The sequence below is a fragment of the Ammodytes marinus genome (genome assembly GCF_949987685.1).
Source record: "Ammodytes marinus genome assembly, chromosome: 6".
NCBI classification, from domain to species: Eukaryota; Metazoa; Chordata; class Actinopteri; order Uranoscopiformes; family Ammodytidae; genus Ammodytes; species Ammodytes marinus.
In genome coordinates, this window is record NC_137235.1 from 32345807 (window position 1) to 32371316 (window position 25510).

The 25510-nt window shown below is 40.6% G+C and overlaps 2 protein-coding genes across 2 annotated transcripts; both read left to right on the top strand.

The window, feature by feature from the left end:
* The first annotated feature begins 2741 nt into the window (after nt 1–2741).
* Nucleotides 2742–13590, top strand: vps37a (VPS37A subunit of ESCRT-I). Its single transcript, XM_080029203.1, has 12 exons — nt 2742–3185; nt 4766–4840; nt 6646–6763; nt 7108–7211; nt 7554–7755; nt 9039–9109; nt 9275–9402; nt 9496–9554; nt 9701–9769; nt 10006–10149; nt 10898–10986; nt 12143–13590. The coding sequence occupies exons 1-11, from the start codon at nt 3076–3078 to the stop codon at nt 10976–10978; spliced, it is 1161 nt and encodes a 386-aa protein (XP_079885329.1). The 5' UTR covers nt 2742–3075; the 3' UTR covers nt 10979–10986; nt 12143–13590.
* Nucleotides 13591–13998: 408 nt separating this feature from the next.
* nsmce1 (NSE1 homolog, SMC5-SMC6 complex component) lies at nt 13999–20485 on the top strand. The gene is made up of 8 exons (XM_080029275.1): nt 13999–14089; nt 14565–14696; nt 14954–15075; nt 15511–15588; nt 16026–16172; nt 19387–19503; nt 19883–20009; nt 20359–20485. Exons 2-8 carry the CDS (start codon nt 14579–14581, stop codon nt 20391–20393), a joined length of 744 nt encoding a protein of 247 aa, XP_079885401.1. The 5' UTR covers nt 13999–14089; nt 14565–14578; the 3' UTR covers nt 20394–20485.
* The last annotated feature ends 5025 nt before the right edge of the window (nt 20486–25510 follow it).

Here is a 25510-nt window from a genome sequence, read left to right on the forward strand (position 1 = left end):
TTTCGTGTTTTGATTTCCAAACGGATATGGATTGAACGGAAGGTACACAGATTATTTATGTTAATATAAGTGTTAAATCGCTCTTTATTCATACAGTGATCACTTACATAATGTGTGCGTTTCATAAAGCCGATCTCTCAGTCAGCTACAGATGGGTGAATGTTTATGCGCCTACAATGGCGGGGCAGGTAAAAATCCTTCCCAATGTCTGTTTTGATGGTTTTTTATCATGTTGTATCACACTTATGGATCTGAGATGATGCTAGATAACTCGCTGCTTGGGTTTAATCCAATGACAGTGCTAGTGATTTATTGTATGCTTTATTGTGGAATGGCTAAATTAAAGCTAAAACAAAACTAAAATGTGTAATCTCAAAGAAGAAACAGAACAAATTTTTACGCACTGGCCCCCTGCGGCGGTTGGCCGCGTGAACGCAGGGGGCTCGCCGCTTGGTCATATTGGGCCATATGCACCGCAGCCGCCGCCGCCGGCCGCCTCATCGATAGCGGCGGTTGACCGCGTGAACTCAAGAGGCTCGCCGCTTGATCATATTGGGCCATATATTCCTGACGCTCCAGTGACTATTGGTAGCGCAGACTGTAGTTGGAGTTTTGCACATTGAGCTCCAGTTGTTCCCACTTTCGTTTAGCGATAAAAAAAAAAAAACGTTAACCCAATTCCTTAAACATGTAAGGTGTATCCACTAATATGTACACTCTAAGAAATTTCCCTGTAAAAAAACATTAATCAACTGGCAGCAGGGTTGCCATTTTCTTACTGTTAAATTAACATTATTTGACTGTCACTAAAATTGACAGGATTATACTGTTAATAAAAAAAGGGATGAACCTGGACTAAATGTGTGTTATGTTGTTTGCACCGTGAGCGAAGGGGATGTTATATTTCATTGGGCAGATGTGTTTCATTCCATAAGCAAATTGACTTTGTCCCCTATTTGTTCAAATGCTAAACATAGACAGCAGCTTCTGTTTGTGACTTCAAGACACTTTTTACAATATATTAAGTTCAATGGAATGATTCATTTCTTTTGTAAAATGTCTCCCGAGTTGAATTAGGGATCTTGTTTAAGATTTCCACAAAAAACCGTTTGTTATAAACAAAAATAACAGTTAGTTCACACAGGAATGTTTTATTTAAACAAAATGCATAGTGAGGTAATGGAATGAAACATCCCCTTCACTGAGGGTGCAAATAGCAACATAACAAACGTTTAGTCCAGTGCAAGTCATTGTGGGAAAGGGGGCGTCTCTACAATACACTTTGTTGTGCTTACTTGATTTATCTAAGGCAATCCGTTTCCTTCATTCTATTGAGTAACACAACTCTTCAGTTAAGTAAGACTAACTCGGTTTAATTACGTTAACTGCACTTTCCATTTCCAAGTAGATATAAGTTTACTTAAAGTTGAGTTATATCATATAACTCAACTTTAAGTAAACTTAACCAGAGGATATAAAGTAAACAACACTTATTAGTTGAGATGTGGATGGATGAGGATTAATGAAGAACATTGTATAAGCTTCACATGTGCAGGCAGCTCATGTCAAGTTGTCCCTTCTAAGTTTGATGGTAAATTAACAGGAAAGTTCAGTATTTTTGAAAAACATTACCGTTCCGTAAAATAACAGAAAATGACCATTATTTAACAGACTGCCTTTTATTTTAACAGTTAAATGCTGTTTTTATAAATAACAGGTAAATGCTGTTGAAATCCTGCTGTAAATTTACAGCAATTGTTTACAGTGTAGGCCTATTTCAAAAAATGTCATTGAATCATTGAGGAGTTATTGATATTGTTAGTATTTATATCTTTTTTACAAACATGTCTCCAAGCAAGACTCTCCTGTGAATACATTTCTGTTTTCACCCTCCCTCAAATTAAGACTACTTTCAGGGATCATTTCTATAGTTTCTGACTTGAGAAATGTGTTTCCAAAGTGATTGATAGAGTTAAAACTATGATCATCATTTATATAAGTCCATTAGTTCTGTTTGTTATTGCATGTTGTAGGAATGTTGGGAACCAATCCTAGCAATGCATGCACTGAGAACTTCCTGTGTTTTTACAGTGTTATACAAAGTTCACACTTTTTTGTTGCTATGATATATCATATATTGTATAGTACCAGCGAAGATTGTAAAACTACAGTGTAGTGGACGTACTGGACACTTTTCAGTGAATATGAACTCTTTCTAAATTCAATGCAGCTATAATTGTACGAATAATGTTCACCAAGGCAAGTTCTGCAGTTAATAATTTAATGTAATATCTAATATTTGTTCAAATGATAATAAAAGGCTAGGCCTATATGTTGTGGCTCCATTGTTCTTTTAAAAGTCACATTATCCACATAACAAAAAAGGGACTATGGTCATTCAAAAGGAATATCGGTAGGTCCTACATATTTAAACTTTTGCAGAAAAAACAGCAATGTATTACGATAATTCTCATTGAACACACCCCATGAATATAATTCAACAAAACCACCAAAGATCATCTGCAATAATAATGACTTTAATAAAATGCTCAATAAATATCTGTTTACTAAAGGCTCAGAAAGGTAGAAAAAATGATGCAATAAAATTCCCGAATAAATCACAATGCTTTCTATATTTAAAAAAATCACTTTTTTGGGGCGCTATTTTATTATGAAAACATAAAACAGGAAGTTACGCTTTACGTAGACCCTCCGCGTGACGTCATACGTAAATAAGTTGCTCAAGCTTCAGCGGCTTTCCTCGAATGGTTGTTGTTTAGCTCAAATTACCTTTCGCTTATATTTATGACAATGTTAAAATTACATACAAATTGACAGAGATGAAGCGGAACTGACATTTTCTCCGAAACATAAGGATATACCATTGGTAACGTAACTTCAAAGTTAGCCTCGTGAAGACAACAAACCGAGTCGCTAGTCAACCAGCTAACGGTGTCAGCGCCACAAATCTCAACACCGTGCGCTGTACAGGCTGTGCATGCTCACTTTTCTACGTCTGAAGTCGCTCTTCAGATTCTTTCACCAAGTTCAGTCCGTGGTTTCGCCCAGGAGAGGATGAACTGGCTTTTCCCCTTGTCCAAAGGCTCCGGACCGCTCCCTCCTCTCAACAGCCTACAGCAACAAAGACAGCGGCAGATTGAGTCGCTCAAAGCTGCTCATCCCAGGTAAAATGAACGGCAGCATACCCCGGTGCTGCTGATTAGCTAGTTAGATAGAACGTTATGTTCTAAGACCCAGAAGAGAGTCACCACAATGCCTCACGGCCACTGGACATATAGGCTACCTTCATACAACATGCTGACTAAGTTTACACTCAGTTCACATATGAAACAAGGTGGGATAACCAATAGCTCATACTAGACTTTTTTTTGTCGCAGACATTCGTCCATGCGATTCTTCAAATATGTCTCGAGATGCCACGGATGCCGCCCGAGAGACACAGTTTTACGTGAACTGCTACTTTGACACGCATTTGTGTGGTAGCTGAGCGGCTAATGTTTGCTCTCCTTCCTCGTAGCCAACAAGCTAGTGGGATTCTGCCAGGGCGCCGTGTTAGCTTGCTAGCTAAGCGTCACCCAGTGAGTTACGATGTCTATTTTTAGGGTCGTTGATACAAGTTGTATTTGGCCTTTCGTGTCCTGTGATCACCATTGTTGGCCACGCCAACCTGTCACGCACATAGTTTTAGGTGGAGCCAAGTGACTAGAGAGATTAAAGTTTTAGCCTTTGTTTACTAAATAGCTCTGTCATCCCAGTAACACTTTGTTTTGGCTTTCTACTCAGGCATGATACGCCTTTAAACAGACGGTTCCTGTAAGTCTTATATTGTCAGAGACATCCATTAAATCAGAGTCATCTGCCTCTTTGTAAAGTATGCGGAATGTGTGACGAAGAAATATCATTACACACTGATTTAATAGAATCGTGCCTTTCCTACTGGTGTGCCGTTCATGGGATTTCAGAGGCCACTGAGGCTAATGTGCAGTGGTGAATGCTTCTCATGGCATTTCAGTGGTGTTGAGAAATACGTGGATGGGAAAGAGAATTCAGACTCTTCGAATTGAGTATGGAGCAAGTGTTAGGTCAGAGTTCTTGACATGCAGCTCAAAATAAGCCAAATGAGGCTGTGGAGGAGCATTGACTTAAAGTTAGTCAACTCAACAGTGTAACATATTGTAAACTTAAAAATCAGTTTTTATTTTGAGAGTATAGCATAGCAGTTAGTTACTGATTGCATTAGTATTGAAATGTTAACAATGGGACATAGCCAAATATTGAGACTAATAAATAGTGGGTAGCAGCAATTATCACACTGAAAAGGAAGTGACCAGTTGCTATAGTTTGACAATATAAAAAATAGCATAGTTGGAAAATGGAAAGGAAAAATGGAAATTAAGAATGAAAAGTTGTCGTATTTGGTCAAGTGTATTGTACTGTGTTTGTGCCATAACATTGACACATCTGATTTGAATAAAGTCTATTATGAATTGCAACATCTCTGAGGAAATATGGAATCAGAAATCAGAAAATATTTCAATTCAAATTTTAAAAAGTATTATACATTGTACAGTTTACACTTTAATTGATTAATCCAATACTGACCACTGTTTCTCAGCAATTAAATGTCAGTCCCCGCTCCCCATGCCATATACATAGCATTATATACCTGTAGGCGTAATCCCCAGCGCACTAAAAGATGCAAGTTTGCAGATCATGACGTTCCTGTGTTACTGTTTCCCTACAGCCTAGCAGAGATCCAGAAGGATGTGGAGTACAGAATACCATTCACAGTCAACAACTCCACCATTAGTGTTAACATGTGAGTACATCTTTGCACATACAGTCACAGGGTCAGAGTACCAAATGTTGCAGCAACACCATAAATTAAACTTACATTTTCTGATTTTGACAAGAATTAGCAGACGGACTTGAATAAAACAAAAACAAAATATTATTATGATTATCATGAAAAATGAGGCTGTTTTAAAGATATTTAAATGTTACTCGTAGTGGCCTTAAGGTGCGCACGCACTCGTCACCGCCGGCTGTTGGCCGCGTAAACGCCAGTGGCTCGCCGCTTGATCATATTGGGCCATATATTCCTGACGCCGACGCCGTTTCTGAGATCAGACCCGTCACACTTACGGTGCAACAACAACAACAACATGGTCCAGCTGTGCCAAAAAATACAGATGTAGGTTCACTGTGTAACCAGCGGCAGTCATGGCACAAATAGCATTAAAACAGCATGAAGACGCACCCCACTCGCAAATTAACAGCAATTCAGCAACATACTAAACACATTAACAACAGCATTGTGTGCTCAGCGGTGAAAAATAAAGGCAGACATCAGCCTACCTGAAAGTGAAAGTGTGCCGGGTCTGGCGGAGGACAACACCGGTGCTTCGCTGTACTATATTGGAATTCCACACGGACACTGCCGTCAAGTTTTGGTTCATATTATCCTCCGGAACAGCACACAGCTGGGTGAGTTTCACTATGCCAAACGGCACTACCTTGGCTAAAGTACAACCAACAGCTAAACAGATGCAAAATACACATATTCGCAGAATGTATTGGAAGCCCAATGTCCTCACTCTCCACACGCCCGCTTTATCTTGCAGACCACCGGGCAATCTCAACGCTGATTGGCTATCGCAGCGCGTGGACTCTGAAAAGATCAATATTTTCATCTTCTGCGTTCGCCACGTTGCAAATGACGCGACTTCAATGACGCGCCTTCGAGGACCCGAAGTCTACGCGCTGCGCGAAACGCCGCCGCTTGACGCCGATACGCGGGTCCACGCGCTTGTACATTGACTTTGTAATCTTGACGCGCTGCGAGTGCAGTGTGTCAGTGTGACGGGTCTGATCTCAGAAACGGCGTCGGCGTCTGGCATATATGACCTAATATGATCAAGCGGCGAGCCACTCGCGTTTCTCGCGTCATCCTACTGTCATGGAATTGAAATACCAACCTTTAAAAGATGAGAATATAGTCAATTAATACGAGGTGACACAATGTTTAAATACAAAAATAGAACAGATCTTTAATGTTTGCAAACATGAGTCAAGACAACAATCAAGCAATGGGATTGTGTGAAATGACCACCGATAGGCAGTCAGACAGAGAAGTTATAGCAAAATCTAATTACGCACGAACCTCATCCTACGTAAATAGCTTTCAGGGTTGGAATAGTGAGACATAACAACCTTCACCATAAGGTCAGGTCAGAACTTTTGTTGATTAACTTCCGTTTATTTAGAGTCAAGATGGCATTAGTCTTATATAAACACATAATTATTATGACTGTAATAAAGAATTCCACAACACTACGCTGGCGTCGAGTGCAGTGTGTTCGCACCTTGAGTCCACACAGCATGAACTATTCGAATTTGGGTTTCTCATGACAGCTGTTAATGTAAACCTTTACCACATATCTTTCATTGTTGCCAAGGTTTCAAATTGTATCACTTGTGTAGCCTCAAAGAGCATAGCATTACAGTACCATAATAACTTATATTATAATATTCAAATATATATCACATATTATGTACTTTGTTATATATTGTCTTACTGGGATTCCTGAAAGCTGAAGGTGTTTTTTCTTCTCTTACCCGTAGTCTGCTGCCTCCTCAGTTCCCCCAGGAGAAGCCGGCGGTTAGTGTCTACCCCCCTGTTGGTCATCATTTAGTCGACAGCAATAATGGCACCATGATCACTAGCCCACTCATCACTAATGTAAGTAGTCATTTTCTAGGCTTTCGCGGGGGCGGCAGTGGTGCAGTGGGTAGGGAGATCGTCCTCTAGAGTGCAGGGTTGGAGGTTCAATCCCCCACCTACCGGCCACATGTCGAAGTGTGCCTGGGCAAGACCCTGAACCCCACATTGCTCCCGATGGTTCAGAGAGCGCCTTGCATGGCAGCTACTGCCATCGGTGTATGAGTGTGTGTATGAATGGGTGAATGTGGTGAGAAATGTAAAGCACTTTGGGGCTGAGAAAATCAGCTAAGAAGCGCTATATAAGTCAAGTCTATTTACCATTTTACCATTTTTATCATCTACTGGTCTTTTGTATGTTGTAGTTTGGGATGCATTCAGATCTGGGTAAGGTCGTTCAGAGTCTGCTGGACGAGTTCTGGAAGAGTCCTCCTGCCTTGATGTCCAGTGGCACTGCTGGCTTTCCATAGTGAGTCTCCTCATAATTTAATTTACATTAGTGACAGAAGTGATTCCTCAAAGGCAGTTAATCATCAATACTATTTAACTTTGCTTAGTATTCATTTAAAAAAAATATATATATATTTTTTTACTTCCAAACAAATCATATGATACGTGATTATTATTTTTTTTTAAACCTGATTGAGCCCGGTTTGTCTTTGCCTTAATAGTCCCAATTTGAAAAACGAGTTGTTTCCTCAATGTTCATTGGAAGATAAGAGCAATTTAGAATTTTTTCCAAAAATACATTTGATGTGTTTACTATCCTTAAGTGAAATAATCTTAATTCCTTCCACGTTTCCCACGGCAGTATGTACAAGCAGCCAGGCATGGCTCCTTACCCCACTCAGGCTTACCACTATGGTCCTCGCCACGTGGGACCTAGTCACACGCTGCCCGCCGCTCCCATGCCTCACACAGCTGCCGATAGTGGCCACGGGCCCCCTCGAACTCCAGCCCCGTACGGACTGATATCTGACCTGCCTCTGCCTGTTCCCACTGGAGACTCACAGGTACAGTGATAATGCATAACTTAGGCAAGTGTGTTGGCAACATACACTATATTGCCAAAAGTATCCGTATGTCACAAGTGCACAAAGCAAGGTCCATAAAGACATGGATGAGAGAGTTTGGTGTGAATGAACTTGACTGTCCTGATCTCAACCCGATAGAACACCTTTGGGATGAATAAGAGCAGAGACTGAGATCCAGGCCTTCTCGACCAACATCAATGTTGGGGGCGACTGTGGCTCAGTTGGTAGAGCGGGTTGGCCGATGATCAAAGGGTTGGAGGTTCGATCCCCGCCCTGCCACCTGTGTCATAGTTGTTGTGTCCTTGGGCAAGACACTTAACCCACCTTGCCTTGTGTGAATGTCGATAGTTAGCCTGCTATCGGTGTACGAATGTGTGTGTGAATGGTAACGTGGGAAAGGAAAACAGGTCTCCCTTGCAAAAGAGTCTTCGGTCTCAATGGGATATACCTGTATAAATAAAGGTAAAAAAAAAGAAAATGTGTGACCTCACAAATGCGCTTCTTGAAGAATGGTCAAAAATTCCCATAAACACACTCCTAAACCTTTTGGAAAGCCTTCCCAGAAGAGTTGAAGCCGTTATAGCTGCAAAGGGTGGACCAATGTCATTAAACCCTATGGATTACAGTTTTTTTCGACAGCTAAACCAAAGTGGGCACACCTGTAGCTCAATGTGCAAAACTCTAACTACAGTCTGCACTACCAACAGTCACTGGAGCTGAACAGTTCACTTCACCTGCAAAACAGGCTCAGTGCAGCAAACACTATGAACCAGCCTCATTGAGATAACACATACTGTCACTCAGAACACACTCAGAGTATAAACACTAGCATCAAACCCTATGCACAAATGACACACTTTTAATCTTTACAGTTTTGAATAATTTGAGTTACTTGACACAAATTAGGTAATGTTTTCTTCGAGGAAAAAGTGAAATTCTTTCACATGAAATTGTTTATTTTAAAACATACCAGTTATTTTAGGTAAACAAAAAGAAATAAATCAGAAGCTTGCTTTACATAAATATTTGTATCTGATATTTTATTGATAACATGTGCAAATGTAGTATTTATCTGTGTACATATTCCATAATTGTAATACAGAAATACATTCCTGTAATGTTGTCATTTACTGTAAGGATGCAACTCTCACCTGTTTGTTTGCTGGAACATATGTTTTACAGATGCAACGTTAGTCCTTTGCAGATTGGGTTGTATTGAAGAATGTAACTCACCTACTGTATAATACTGCTGTGTGTTTCAGGCCGGACTGAATGGACACCTGTACAAGATGCCTGAGATTCCTGAGTCTTTTCCTGAACTCTGTGACCTCAAGTAAAGTATTGCTAGAATGTTGTCAACTTTTAACATCTTTGAAATTGTTTGATCCGCTCATACTGTGTGCTTGAGATAAACATTGTGCCAATGATACATGTCTTTGTTCTCTTGTTCTCTTACCTAACTGCTGCACACCCCGTCCCTGCTGTTATCCATCCTAAGTCTGACCCAGTTGTCGGAGATGTCTGAGAATGAGGACGTGTTGCTGGAGTTCTTTGTGAGTTTACCACAGCTCAAACAGGTCACCAGGGACAAAGAAGACCTGGTCAACAGTATAGTGGACATGGCTAGTAAGTTCCTCAATGGTCAATCATATCAATAATGAAAGAGAATTTCAGGTTTAGTGGAGCCTAAAAATAGTTGTCTGTCTCTTTTATTTACAGAAAGAAACCTTCAGATGGAGCCACAGCTGGAAGGAAAACGACAAGAAATGCTCTACAAGGTCAGATATCATATCCCCTCTCTTTTGCTCTAGCTCCCTCTCTCTCTCCCTCTCTCTCTCTCTCTCTCTCTCTCTCTCTCTCTCAGACAGACACATTCATGCTATTATGCAGCAGCTTCTGATGTGCTTTTTCCATCCGTTGACAGTACGAAATGCTGACTCAGATGAAGTCGGCCTTCGAGACAAGGATGCAGAGACAGCATGAACTCAGCGACGTAAGAGGCTACACTCATCACACTATGATTTAATCCATAACAGATTTGAGTGGAAATAATTTTTTAACCATTTTGATCATTTGAAATACTGAACTTTTGGGTTCTACATTGAATGTAGGAGGCCCAAATAAATACTTTTTAAATGAAACAAAAGGATATACTGAAGAATTCAAAGAAACCCAGCCAAACCTGCCTGAACATGGTGTTCAATGCATTTATTTGATCTCCCCCTCCAGAGCTGCAGTCTAAGTACTCTACAGGCTCGGTTAAAAGTTGCAGCCCATCAGGCTGAGGAGGAGTCTGAAGAGACGGCTGAAAGCTTCCTGGAGGGACGCACAGACATCGACGAATTCTTGAGCAGCTTCATGGAGAAGAGAACGGTAAAAAACCACAAGTGTAAAATCTGCGTTGAGATAACTGTAGCCACGTTTCCACCTGCGGTTGAAGCGAATCGATTGAAAGTTTGCATAAAAGAATAAAAAAGGAAAAGCGAATTGGGTGGGTTTCCATCAGTGGTCGGAGCGGATTAAACTACATGCGCTCTCTCCAGCACCAAACAGCACACAGGAGGAGGGGCATTACGCTCCGCCTGTGGCCGCCTATCAGCCACTTCTCTCGGATACTTTTGCCTGGCAGACTTGGCCGGAGAACCAAGCAGAGCTGACAAATTCTTAGCTCTTTGCGCATATCGAGTTAGGCGTATGAGTAGGCTACTTATAATTATTGATCAAAATGAGATAGTGACGCTACAAGTTAATGTCGGCGGGGTTGCTATGGCCGGTGTCGCTATGCGGAAATCTGAAAGACGTGTCGGTCGTGTGTTCAACGTTCGCTATGTCACAACTGTTTCGAAAAAAGTGTTTCCATCTCACATTTTGCGAATTTATTCTCTTTTCGCATAAGTCAAAAACTACCTTTTTATAAACTTTTTTTGCGAATTAGAGGATTTTTATTAGAATTTTGGTGTTTCCATCACCGTTTACTGAATCGATACTTCAAAATTTGCATAAAAGCAGGGGGATGGAAACGCAGCTTGTGACACATTGTTTTAGTCTGAATGGAATTGGAAGCATATTTGAACCATTTGAGGAGGAAATGTGTATTTTGTGTTTTTGTGTCATTCCACAGCTTTGCCACAGCAGAAGGGCCAAAGAGGAAAAGTTGCAACAGTCCATCAACACACATGGCCAGTTTCCCACCAGCCACTAGAACACAAGGTACTACACACACAAACAGATTGCTTAACAAAACACATGCAAGTGTGTGACACATACACACACACACACACACACACACACACACACACACACACACACACACACACACACACACACAGCCAATCCGTTTGTTGGTGTCGATTAAAATGAATTCATTAGGAGCTGGTTAGTTTCTCATTAGTAGAAATAAAATCAGTGCCACCTTCTTTTACTGTTAAAGGTGCAGTCAGCGATTCTAGGGAACACTTCTCGTGAATATCTCCTCACGATCCTCTACCTGTCCCTACTGTGTGTGGGGTGAAAAGAAATCCAGTGTTAATACACAGCCTAGGGTCTGTAAATGGGCATTTTGCTAGCAATGGTGGGCCCCCTTTTTTTTTTACATAACCTTTGTTTACATAGCCGTACAAAGCCTATGCTGTGTATTAACACCAGATTGTTTCCAATGCACACATAGTATGGACAGGTAGAAGATCAGGAGGAGATATTCACTCAGTGCGTTTCCATGGGACAACTAGATTGGATGATCACATATACCGAACTTGCCACTCGAACGGACCGCGTCACTTGTCTGAGTATACATGGCCTTTCAAATATTCGATAAATGTCCGATGCATGGCTGTCTCCACTATGCTAGGTGACGCTGTAGCCCTTTCAACAAGTGGTTATAGAGCCACGTTCGGTTCCTTTCCAGCAACAACCCTACTATTTTTTACGTTGTCTCCTTCCACTTCCTTGTGAAATCCTCTGCAGGGATTCTCGAGTAAGCGCAGAACGAGAACTCCGATATGCGACATCTGATCCCTGTATAAATGCAGAGAGAATGCCGACTATGAACGAGTTATCTACGTGTTCTTATCCGACTTCGCTTGTCCGTTAATGTGCCGATTTGTGCGCAAAGTAGATAAAGGTGTTTACATGCATTTTACAAGTCCTGTTGAAGTCTTATTCGTTTATTTACCCGATTATGACTGATTTAGACAAAAAAGCAATTTTGACAACAAGCGTTCCCAACAACATTTAAAAGGGAAACTAGTGATTCTCAGCTGACCCCTTCTCAGCCCTTCTGTTTTTTTGTGAAACACTTGACTTACCTCAATTTATATCAGGAAAAATGTATTGGTCTTCTTCTTACTTATTACATCTGGCCCTTTAGGTTTCGTGTTTTCTCAGCCAACTGCTGCCAACTGAAAGGATGGAGACGTTCCAGACAACGAAAAGCACACCGAGTCAACCATGGGCACTTTGGAGAATTACGAGGACTACGATGGCGATGGATGGGCCGTAAAAAAACTAAATAATCAGAAGAACAAAACGCAGCGCACTGTGCCCAGATTTGAACTTAAAAAAAAAAAAAAAACTGTTGTATTGGGATTGTGTCAGAGCAAGACAGGGAAGCTTTTGAGTCATCACAAGACAAACTGAGTGAAACCTCTAGCTTTTCCAACCACTTACTGAGGATTGGTAACATAGTGGATAATTTCTGCCGCACATGCAGTTTTTTCCGGTTTGGAGTTGACAGTGGGGGAAAAAAACCTTGTTGTTTCTTTGCAGAATTCATGTTGTGTTTCTCATTAGGAGCAACACCCTGATCAGAGTGCTTGGTGTTTTTGAACAAGTTTGGAAGACAGTACACATTTCTTACGACAGTATTCTCAATCTTCCATTTTCAATGCAGTGAGCAAGTTCATATCACTTTGAAATCATTTTTTAAAATGTTAACACTAACAGTGGTGTCTGTACTTCCTGTTTTACTGAGATCATTGTCAAGTCCTTGCTTTATTTTCCCAGAAAGGTCCCAAATCTTACTGGACGGACAGGACCTTTTTTTTTTGCACTGCAGATCTCCTGTTTACATCTGACAGGTTGTTGTAGACCTGTACATATGATACCAAGCAATTGCAGTGTATCTTTAACGAGTCAAGATAATCTCTCCATCACAAAGGACCGGGGATTGTTGTCAGTAGACCTTTAAAACTCTGCGTATGAATTGCAGAAAGTGATCGACCCTTCAGCAAGCTTAGTGGGTTTCCCTATTAAATAATGTCAGCCTCAGTATCGGTGTGTTTTCACAATCATTAATACTTTGATTACATTTGGCAAGGCAATGCTTTGATTCTCATAACATTGTAAACTGAGTTATCTCTTGTACATCAAAATTAGAGTCAATGTAATCCAAAAAACAAACCTAGTAACTGGTCAGGTTTTTTTTTGTTTTGTTTTTAGGTTTATGGTGGGCTGATGAAATATTTCCTTGAGGTGGCCGCCAACTGTTTGAGCCATTGACCAAGTGATGTACACTGAGGTTATCATGGAGTAACTCAGAGAGAAAGCCACTTCAGTCACACTATTCCCCTTTATTCTGAGGTTTCTTACTTGAATCAAGTTATTAGTGAACATGGACACACACTTATCACTTTGAGCAAAATTATAATAACCCGACTATTTTCTGACACCGTTTGAAGTTGATTTATTTATTTTTTTAATAAAGAGCCTCCGAAGATTTTGGATAACTGCTGCAGTAAAACACAATGACATTGGATACTGTATTTAAATAATGTTAATAATAAGCTATATTGTAATCAGACACCTTGTATTATATGTTCTTATTTAATTTGTTAGGGTAATAAAGCATTTAGAATAAATTGTGTTTGCTTTAGTTGCTGTAAGACTAACACTGATGCATTGTCTTGATTTGAACAGTAATGTAATTGAGTTCTGTATGAATACTCGTAATATATACAGTAGATTTGGGAAACAAAAGGGACAGAATAAAGTTGTAGCACAAGTACTCAATTAAACGATACAACCTCTCACAGATATACATAGCGTCTAAAGTTGACAATCAAATACACGTAACATCATAAAGTGCATCATTAATTTACATCAACATAATTGTTTGTGCTATTCATATATCAATTGTATTGTGAAATAGAAATATTTTTATAAATCCTGCTTCCGGAGCAGCAGGGGGCGTTCACGCGCCGTTCACGCGTCATCTAGCGGAAATAAGCAAGGAAGAGAAGTAGAAGGAAGAAAAATATCAACACAAGAGGAGAAGGCCCGAAGGAGTGAAGTGGTTACACCTTCCCACGACTTACTTGTATGTATAAGTTCCGATTCTGCTACGTGTTAATATACAGTATATTGTTCAATATTTGAGAAGCCGTTAAACTAAACAGCAAATTACCAAGGTGAAGCTAGCTGTCGTTAATTTGTTGAAACACTTGTAGTATGCATGCGTGTAAGTTAGGTAAACTGAGTTACCAACCAACTTTACTAAGCTAACGGCTAAAAATGCCAGTTATCGATATTTACACTCTAAGTTAGTCAAAGTGTTGCTATGGTCACATATTTTGATAGTTATTAGCTAAAGTAGTTTCTATTTAATGGGGCCAGGCAGACATCTCCAAGCGAATTTGTGAACCTTTTGACAGTGTGTTTTCTATTAAAGTCATACTAGGAAATTCTGGAGAATGTTTGTTGAATCACCCTTTGTCAAAATAATTTTTCAACATACATTCTCCAGTATTACCTGTTATGTTAAAATTGACATATTGTTGGTATTGTGCGTGTAGGTCAATTTGGAGACATGTCACGACAGATGGGGGACAGCCATCGACGGTTCCTGCAGACCATGATGTCCAACGGCATTGTCGATGAACACGGGGCGAAGACACTCTATCAATATTGTTGTGAAACCCACAACAGTGAGTCATTTTAATTGAGAAAATACAGTTACTGTGATGCTAATAGTCGATCGTTTGTCTCATTATCTGTCACAGCACATCCTGTCCTGTGCATATTCTTCAATGAGATGATTATGTCTCATATGAAAGTCCTCTCAGCAAAGGACATTGATCATTTTCACCTTTTTGAAGTTTAACTGATCGGTTCCAATGCCCTATTCACAAAGTATTTAAAGTGTATTGTATATCTATTGTTTTTTCTTTGTCTTTTCTTACAGCACAGCACGCGCCCGACAAGCTGGATGAATTCATTGATTCCATCAACTCAAAACTGCAGCCCATGTTCATGCAGATTAGTAAAGGGATGTCAGAAGACAACGGCCAGCAGTTCTATGCCTTGGTTAGTGGGTTCAAATCAGGTGTTTTGCCTAACTAGTGGCTACTTTAAAGTCGCACGGTTTTGTGCCACAGAACAAGCCTGTGATGATAGTGCACGGATATGGGGCTGTAAAGAAGAACGAAAAACATTTCTATTTGCCTAAATGCTCTGCAAAGTCGAACGGCACAAAGTCACAACCAAATCATGTAAAACAAATATGGTTATTTTAGTTTTAATTATGCTTTATTTCCTATACAGTATTTGACACATTTTTAAAGATAACATTTATATGTGTCAGTCTGAGTTAGTTGGTCAGTAGAGGCGGGGTATGAAATGTAAGAATAGGTGCAAATTGATAACGGGAATTATAAACCTATGATGTCAGCAGGAAGATGTCTGAATTAATACCATATTAGGAGGCATTATATTTCACAGTTTCGCTTTAATCCTATTCAGGTAAACATGGCTGAGACAGATGTCACCAGATTGTCGTCAGATTATGCTGACAATGAGCTGGAGCTGTTTGGGAAAACGGTGAGTTCATGTTCAAAGAGGAAAGTCCTGCGAGGCAACAGTTTGGATAGACTTTAACCTGAAAGCCTTTTACAGCACAGTTACATGTGTTGGTGCCCCCTAAAAGAAGTCCCACCATGAAACAATTGCTGGTGACTCATGCTCTGGTGCTGCCAAGTAGCGGTGCTGTTTATTTTCTGTTATGAGTGTAATTATGTTAAATGACATATAATGCACAAGTCTACTACCCAAAATATAACTGCAGAAAGGAAAAGTAGCAAGCAGACAGAGCTGAGGGGACAGCTGTTTCCAAGAGAGGGTAGAGTGTAACTATTTTCTAGACTATTTTTTTGTGGTTCTAACCTGTGGCGGTTTGACTTGTGTCAGCAGTTATTTAAATTTTAGGTTTTTCCCACTAGAAAATGTGTCATGGTTAACTCAAGCTTTTTCTAATTCAGATGGACCTGATAGTAAACTCTGAAAATGGAAAGGCCTCCTCCACTGACATTCTGAACAGCGCAGACACTCTGACCACCAAAAAGCTGAAGAAGAGTGAGACAGAGCACCTTTTGAACAGACTCGTGCATGACAAATGGCTGAATGAGGTAAAAAAAAAACAATGTCCCAATATCAAAATCAATTTCTTGTGAACTTCTGCTGTTAAAAGAAATATGTGTTTTCGTGAATTTAGTTGAACTTAGACTTAGTCAGGCTTTCTACACTACGCTATCCTAAACTAGCCATCCTCTGACTTTAGCTTCATATTTGCTGTACACTATATTAACATGTACTGTATTTTTTTCTTCTTCACTGGTTGAGTTGGTCTCTCCTTACCTGCACTTTGATCATCAGCACAGCGCACTGGTGATGACTTGAAACAATCCATCTAGCGATCCAGTTACCGCGTTCCAAAGATGAAGCCTCTTTAGCTGAATATTTAAAAAAAAAAAAAATTAAGGTGAAAAAGAGAGGTCCTGATTCAGACACAAGTCAGTTCATCCGCTGGCAACATTTTCACTCAAACAAATAATGGCGATCTCCGTGTGGTGTCTCTGGAAATCCGAGCCTCATGATTCAGTTTGCAATGTATTTCTGCGACGTGTTTCAGCAATGAGGCCAAAAAAAGACAGTTAAAAACTAAAAAGTATCTTTGAATGCTCCGTCGAAATGCGCAGCAGGGTTAGTGGCATGTACGGCCTTTAAGTGACTATTGTGCTGTATTCGTGTCAGTTTGAGTAGATGTTCATTAGAGGGTGATATGTACAACAACAACAAAAACACTTTCTGCTGTTAAAGAGGACCTATGATGCTTTTTGACTTTTATGACCTATAAACGTTCAGGGTTCAACATAACTTTTTTTTCCTACTGGCCCGCCGGGCCAGTGGATCCGAGTTTTACTGGCCCCTTGTATATTTTCACTGGCCCTGCACACACTTTTTTTTTCTTCATAATTTAGTGTCAATAATTATAATACCTGTATTAGAAAAATAAAGAAAGATAACCAGATCTAAAGGGAATATCTATACTGTAACAGTATAGATATTCCCTTTAGATTTGGTTATTTTTCTTTTAGTTAATTATATGAAATGTTGATATTGCTCATACACATAATATAAAACCAGGCAAACATATTGAATTAGAAGCCTACAACTGAAAGTATGTTGAAGGGGTCGGCCAGTATTTTAAAGTCCAGTAGTTTGATGGTTGTTTTTATTCTTGAATTTGGGCAGTTTAATGAATAGTTCACCTGCAGAAGTCATGTTCAAACATAAAAAAAAAATAAGAGATGAAGGTCTGATCATTTTTTGTTGTGTGGTAGGCTGTTTTTATTACTTTCTCTATATGCATTAGGGATGTGAATGTGTCGACCGTTTTCCACTTGCGCTCAAGTTGACTTTAAAAATAGAATAGAAATCCGAAAATCAGTGGGTTATGCCGTTTTTTAATGGGAGATTTCACCGTGTATGTGAGTTCACGTCTGGTCGTGAGCGCGCTGCAGGAGTGTCACTTCTCCATGAAGTGTCAGCTTCACATATAAGAGTCCGGTGTGGGACCATTTTTTCAAACTATTGATAAAAAACAATGCAGTGCAAAATATGCAGCATAAGTTAAACGCTCGTCTAAGACTATGACGTTAAATCACCTTAGAAACACACAATGCCTTCGTCAGATCACGGCAGCGTTTCACCGTGTGATCTCGCCAGCGAGTGAGCCGCCGCGCAGATGAACTGTGGTTTGTGGCTAAAATAATAACCGGGGATATTCTCCCCGTTAGCGATTTCAATGGGAAAGACTTCCGCGATCTGATTGAATGTCTCGAGCCTGAAAACACAGTGCCAAACTGCGCGACTATAGGAACTGTACAGTGAGCGGAGTCCCTCCGTTCGTTTCTGTCTACAACCGACACAATCACCGGAGACGCATTCACAGCGTTTAAATAACGCCTCTCATTTGTATTACCATTGGGGCTTGGATGCAAATACTGTAACATTACGGCGGCAGATAAAGGAAAAGCGCAGTTATCATTTTCTGCACCTCAACCTCTGCTGTGGGAAGAAAGAAAGGGGGCAGAGTAAGTCGATTGATTTGTCGACTCGCAGGCGGACAGTAGGCAGCTCTGCCAAACGGAGCTAGAGTGCAACCGCTTGTTGCTCCGCCTGTCAAAACGCCCACGCATCGGTTGTCCACTGGCCTTTCATTAAAAAATATATTTTATATTAGGTTTATTATATTGAGTCTTAAATAAACACTGCTTTCATTACGACTCTGAACGCGCATTTCAATGAACCATGATGTAGTCTACAAAAAGATACTGAACTGTGATTGGCCAGTCACTGGCCCGGGCGGGACAGTGACTGGCCAATCAACTTGCCCTGCATATGATTTTACTGGCCCCGGGCCATCGGGCTATACGTTATGTCGAACCCTGAACGTTGTTATGATGATTCATAGTCATGCTTAACCATACTAAATTATCAAATAATGACTTACATGCATTTCGACGTATTCCCTGCTGACCGTCTGGGGTGTCTGTGCCTAGCACTAAACACTATTCTAGCCAGTGGAGAAGTCACGTCTTCAGAGCGGTCTAACCCTTTGTAACCCTATGACGTCGCATGTAACCCTGGGACGTCACCACGCGGATGTTTCCATGTATGGTAATGCTGTCACTTCCCTGTTCGCGTCTGCCTCGCGTCTGCCTCGCGCCCTTATAGGTCCATGCTCGCGCTTCCCGCCACTGAAAGTGTTCCGGAAGGAAGGTAACCAATCACAACGGAGTGGGGTTTGCAGGAGGGGGGGGGAGGGTAGCGGAGATGGCCGATGCACAGGCGGAGGGAGCGGAGATTGCCGAAGCACACACACTCAAGTGTTGACAGGACGTGCTGGATCGCCAAAATAAGAGAAAGAGCTTCCCGAAAATCTACATAGTTTTTTGTGATGTGATTCGTGTCAGGTTGCTCTATAGCAGTGTAAAACAAGAAATTAAGACCAGAAAGGTAGTATAATAGGTCCTCTTTAAGAAAAGAAAGAAGAGAAGTCAAATCAGGTGCTTATGGAACCAACTGAGAGTCTGTCTATTTGTTATATTCCCAAATTCCAGTCTTCAAATCATTGAGAAGTAACATTTAAAATCAATCAACCCAAGTCAAGTGAACATACTATATTTTGAATCTAGATTTATCTTTCAAAGCAACTCAAATCATATTTGCTGCTAAGTCTATTAGCCAGACCACAGTTTGCTAATGTACCTAACCCCCTATTGCCCCTGCTTAATGAGTTCAATCTGCTGTGTAATACATTTCTGTTCATTGATGCAGAAACGGGGTGAATACACTTTGTCTACGAGATGTATTATGGAGATGGGGCCATATCTCCGTGCAATGTATCAGGATCAAGTCAAAGTCTGTCACATCTGCCACAACATTGCTTTCCAGGTAAACTTTTCCTCTATGGCTGTTACTTACCTTATACCCCTGTGTCTCTTTCATTTAGAAGCTTTCAGATACTAATTTCATTAAAGTAGAAATACTATGCGAAAACCTTTTTTTTTTTTTTAGATTGAAGCTACTATAGTTACATCATTCATGTGTTTCTGCAGTTCAAACAGATACAATAAGTGCCTTGTGTCATAGTGTTTGCCTTTTTCTGTCATGTTCAGTTCCTATGTTGGGTTGTAACAGCTGTGTTTACCTTGCATTGACAGTGAACAAATATATTTTTTGCTAAAGATCAGTTTATGTGTGACAAATCAATTCTAAGTGAGTTTACTCACAGAATAAACCTGCTCTGATTGTTGTTTAAACTTTTCCTCAGTGCCAAATTTGTGAGAATCCTACATGTGGCATAAAAATACACAACCCATGTGTGGCCAGATACTTTAAAGGAAAAGCAGAGCCGCGGTGTCCAGCTTGCAGTGACTTCTGGCCACATGAGATCCCTGGTATTTATTGATTATCTTTTATGTTGTTTGCACATGCATGATGTCCTTATATTTTGCTTTTCAGAAAACAACATTTTTCTTTTATTACATTTTTTGGGAAAAAAAATTATATTTGGAAATCTTTGGTACAATATACTGATTTAATGTATTTATATAGGAAGAATATATGATCAAATACATACTGTCAACCATCATTAAAATATGTTACCCTATTGTATTCTTTTTAAATTATATTAGTCTACTTTATGAGACAAGTTTTAGATGTATTAATGAATAGCTGTATGAGGACAAGTCAGTTGAACAAGAAAAACCTGTTCATATCATATATTTTTTCTTGTGTTCATTACAGAAGTCAGACGACCCCACTCTCAGTCCAGAAAATGATGATGTCTTCATCAATTGGATTTTAACATAACACTGTAATTAAACAAACTGTTGATATATATTTCTTTATATATTTTTTTTTCTTTTTTTACAAAAAATAAATTAACTTGTTTCAAATAACTGTTTTTATTATATTTATTTACACACAATCGTCACTAAAATCTAAACTATTCTATGCTAAGTCACATCAACCTCGTTAAAGTCCGGAGGGGATACGTTTTTATTTTTTATTTATCCTTTATTTAACCAGGTTAGTCTCATTGAGATTAAAATCTCTTTTTCATAAGAGACTTGGCCAAGATGGACTGCAGAACACAGTTACACATAAAATACAAGTTCAATATTAAATGCAGTTGTAAAAAATAAAAATAAGATTATTGACTAAAAACATTCACATTTCCCGATGGAGTCCAACTTCAAACTTATAACAACAGCCTTAAGTGTCTGGGGCCTCATTTATAAACGTGGTGTACGCCCAGAAGAGGGCGCACGCCAATTTCTACGCAAACATTGGGATTTATAAAAAGCAAACTTGACAGGAAGATGTGCGGTCCTCCACGCAAACTCTGACCCATGCGTACGCACAGAAAGTGGAGAAAGGAGAAACGGCGACTCCGTCGGCACATGTATGAAGTGCGAGAAAGAATGTGTTTGTGTGAAATGAATCCAGATATAGGCCTATTAGGGTGTATTCACACTGGGAAAGTCCGCTAGTTCACTTGCTTTGGTCCAGACCAAATAGAGTTTAGATTTTTTTTGTTTGGTGTGGTCCACTTTCATATTGCCCCTTTTGCAAGTGAACCAGCATCACGAAGCAAAACCACACGTGATCTGAGGTCATTCATTCATTGGACAGACATTCTGGGGTGGAGAGAAGCAGGTAAAACGAAGTAAAAACTGCGAAATATATAACTGATCCGATATGGGGTTAAAAATAATAAATAAATAAATAAATAGGCCAACATCTAGCCTATAAATAAAATTTAAAAAAACATCAAATTAGTGTTGTTTCATATGGTTATAATATGGCTTGTAGCCTATACGATGTGAAACATAATATTTACTGTATTTTTGCTGCTGGACGCGCAGCTCGCGAGGAATAGGCTCAAGCTGACACAGCTGAATTAGCCGTGTGTCAGCTGGGTGTGAGTTCGGCGCGGCTCAGCTCCAAACTGACACAGGGGTAGTATTGACGGTACCGTAACATGGGATGCAAAGTAAAAACACGCACTTCATACAAAGCGCAGCGTGAACCTGTTGTCACTGTGCGGGAGACGCTCCCCTCTCCTTCATCTGATCGCTGAACACATCAGCATGTTTACGCGTCCTGTCTATCAAATGTAATATATTCGCTCGGGGCTCCCGGTCAAACCACAACTAATCTTCCTAACAATGGCGACAACAACACTTTCCTATAATGTGAAGCTGACAGCGATTTATTAAAAAAGAAAAGGCACAGTGCTTCCTGCAATTGGGTCGGATCGAGTCCGGCCAAATTCACACCACAAACGAACTGCAGCAGAGTACGTTTTGAAGCGCATCGAGACCACCTCTTCAACTGGGTCTCGGAGCGTTTGTTTGGTCCGCCCCCGAGTGCGATTGCTGTATTCACACCTGTCTGAAAGATGCGCACCGAAGGCGGAAGTGCATCTGAGTTCGTTTCAACTGAACTAAACACGGCATGTGTGAATACACCCTTATAAGCCATGTAGGTCTATTATAGGGAGTTCCTTTGCAAAACGGATGAAGCCATTCTTACAAATAATAACAAAATGCCTCCACGGATTTTTCCATGGAGTGATACCAACAAAAAACAAAACGAATTAGGATCTTAAATAGCCTACAAACAAAAAAAACGTTTGAAGAAGCTCTGCATGTTATTGGATTCATTCTGATAATATTGAGGTGGAATACAACCTATTACTTTTACACTGACGCTCGATGCCTCAGTCAGGCAGACAGGAGTGCACAGTTTCATACACTAAGCCTATTGTACATCACATACTGTGCTAATTTTTCGCGGTTTTTAGTCCGTTTTATCTATGTGTTTTTCTTTGTGTTTAAGCACGTCGTAACTGTGTTTTGAAAGGAACTGTGAAGTTTATTATTATTAACCCTCGGCCGCCCGTCACTGCACCGGAATGAATTCTCCGAATCTGTATCTCATGGGGGATCTCATTGTCCCCCGCTCGTGGCACAAACACTGCTGTGTGAGGATATGCACTTTTTTGCGTCCACTTTTATGTCGGATCGCTTCTTTTTATTTCGTTCACAGAGATCGCCACAGGCTGCACTATGACGCCTTTACCCTCACACTGTGCCACCAAACTATATTTTCCCTGGTCGCCACTTCTCCAACGGGTACTTCGGCGTGACCGCAGTGATCCACACCGTGTGGATTCTATTTTTCCATTTCCCTTTCAGTCGGCAATTGCCACTACCGCCTTCATGCACTCAGTAAATGATATTAATTCGGGCGTGTCAATGACTATATGGTTAAATATGGGCGTTACGTGAAGCCCGCAAAGGCTGCGCCACATTTAGAGTTGATTGTGATTTATATAGGGAAACGGGCGTAGGACGTGAGTGCGTACTGTTTTATAAATCAGAATATTTTTGTTCGCACGTACATCCTACATTTCTTCCGTACGCTAGCTTCCACGTGAATCCCACGCAAAGCTTTATAAATGAGGCCCCTGGTATCTGGTAATTTCAGCAATCAACGCACTCCAGTTAATGCAAAGAGTTAGCAACATACACTCACCGGCCGGCCACTTCATTACAGTATCTCACAAAAGTGAGTACACCCCTCACATTTCTTAAAATATTTCATTAAATCTTTTCATGGGACAACACTGAAGAAATGACACTTTGATAACAGTGTACATGTACTGTCCCCTCAAAATAACTCAACACAGCCATTACAGTTTTTCTCTATTGCTAAAACACAAAACCCAGTACTCTAAACCAAATGACCAGTTGCCTAAACACATTTAGTAAAACTACCCCCCATTTGCCACAACCACGAACACAATTCACCTGTAGACACTGTTCACAAAACCCATCCCCTTTTTCTCAAAACTCTAAACACATTTTGCCTTGCTAAAACACATTTTGCATATATCTCTGCTCCAATATGCATTGTGAAGCTCATGTGATGCAAAATGCCACCCACAGTCAGCAACACTTGAACACAATGAACATACCTGGTGTCATTCAGTAAACACAACGACTCGTAATTGAAAATACCTGTTGAAAATGATGTGACCACACCTATATAAGACCCCGTTTCCATTTGTCTTTAACATCTGGTTTTTGTGATCCGATCACGTGAATACAGCTCTAACTACAGGTGAAAACACTCTCAAGGCGCATTGAGATCGGATCACTAAAACCACATTCGGAGGTGGTTTACGTCGGTTGTGTCGCTTGTGTCCGCATTCATTTGATAGTGGAAACAGCAAAGTGACTTTTGTCCACATTAGGGACCTCCTACTCAACTGCCGCCACCTGTCTGAGCGGAAATACGTTGAAAATGCATCACTGGCGTTCATGCAGCTTTTATAGAAGCCTCATGAACGTTAGTTGCATCCGCCAGTATTGCAAATGACAAGCTTTCTGTCCCCCGTTTTCATTTCACTGCATAAATCTGAAAACACGGAAATAGCTGCTATTGACTGGAGAGCTGCAAGGCAACGACTTCCTGTTCTTATCTGCTTAAAAATAAAAGTCAACTCGCGTTTGGCTAGTAACAGGCTTTTAATGTGAAGGCGCACAGGCAATATTCTGTTCGCACGTAAAGTAACTTAACTACATATAGGTGGTGGTGACAAGAGTGTAGCAGACGTTAGAAAAGCCGCCCGGCAAACACACATCTTTCACCAGCCAAAGTGGCGTAATAACTTACTCGCCCAAGAGTTTTTACTTTTATATACTATGATATTACCCGCATTTGGCGAGTGTTAATGTAGAGCCCTCTAAGCAGAGTTGTGCATCGCTCCTCCTTGTCTATGAGACAGTAGCCTATCTCTTCAACCTAGACTTGTATTTATCTTCGCATGTAATGCATTTTAATAGCAAATGCGATTAAAACTGTGGCACTGTACAGCCCTGTATGTTTACTTGTTTGAACCCCACCGGTTAAAAACAGCAATGCAAACGGAAATGATGTACGTGTTGATTTAAATACAGCGCGGGTAAATGGAATCGGATCACAAGTAGACAAAGAAGTCACATTTGAAAATACAAGTGTGAACAGACGGACTGAGAGCTGTCCACTTGTAACCAGATTCAAAAAAGTAGATGTTAATCCCAGGTGGAAACAGGGTCTAGGTCATTGCAGTTTGCTGAAGGTTCCAAACAAAAATGGATGATCAAGGCAGAAGAAGAGGAGTGTGTGTCAGAGGAGGGAGAGGAGCAGGCCGAGGAGTGGGCGAGAAGCAGTCCAAAGAGGAGCAGGCCAAGGAGGGAGAGGAGCAGTCCAAAGAGGAGCAGGCCAAGGAGGGAGAGGAGAAGGAGGGCGAGCAAGACAACACATTTTCATTACAGATGAAATGAGAGCAACAGTCATTGACCACGTCATTGTCCACGGCATGACAATGACCGAAGCGGGACAACGAGTCCAACCAAACCTCAGCAGATTCTCAGTGGCCACCATTATTCGGGCCTTCAGAGAACACAACAGGTACTGTATGCAGTCTAGTAGTTTTTTAGTCACTACACTAGATGTTTACAGTATACAGTAGTATAGTGGAGTGAACCTACATACAGACAAGTGCAATCATGGTTACAGTCAAAGTGTGTACTGCAAGGACCATTTCTGACCAAATTACTGTATGTTTGTTTCTCTAGAGTTGACAGATTGCCATGTGCAGGTGGGAGGGCTTCCAGATTCACACCAGCCCAAGACATCCTCATTGTGGATGTGGTTTGGGAGAACAATGTGATGAGACTATGGGAGATACGGGAGAGGATCATTGGTGACAATTTGAACTTTCCGACCATTGACAATGTCAGCCTGACAACCATAGACAGAGTCCTCAAGCGCCAGAGAGTACGCATGAAGCAGGCCTATAGGGTACCCTTTGAGCGCAACTCTGACAGAATAAAACACCTCC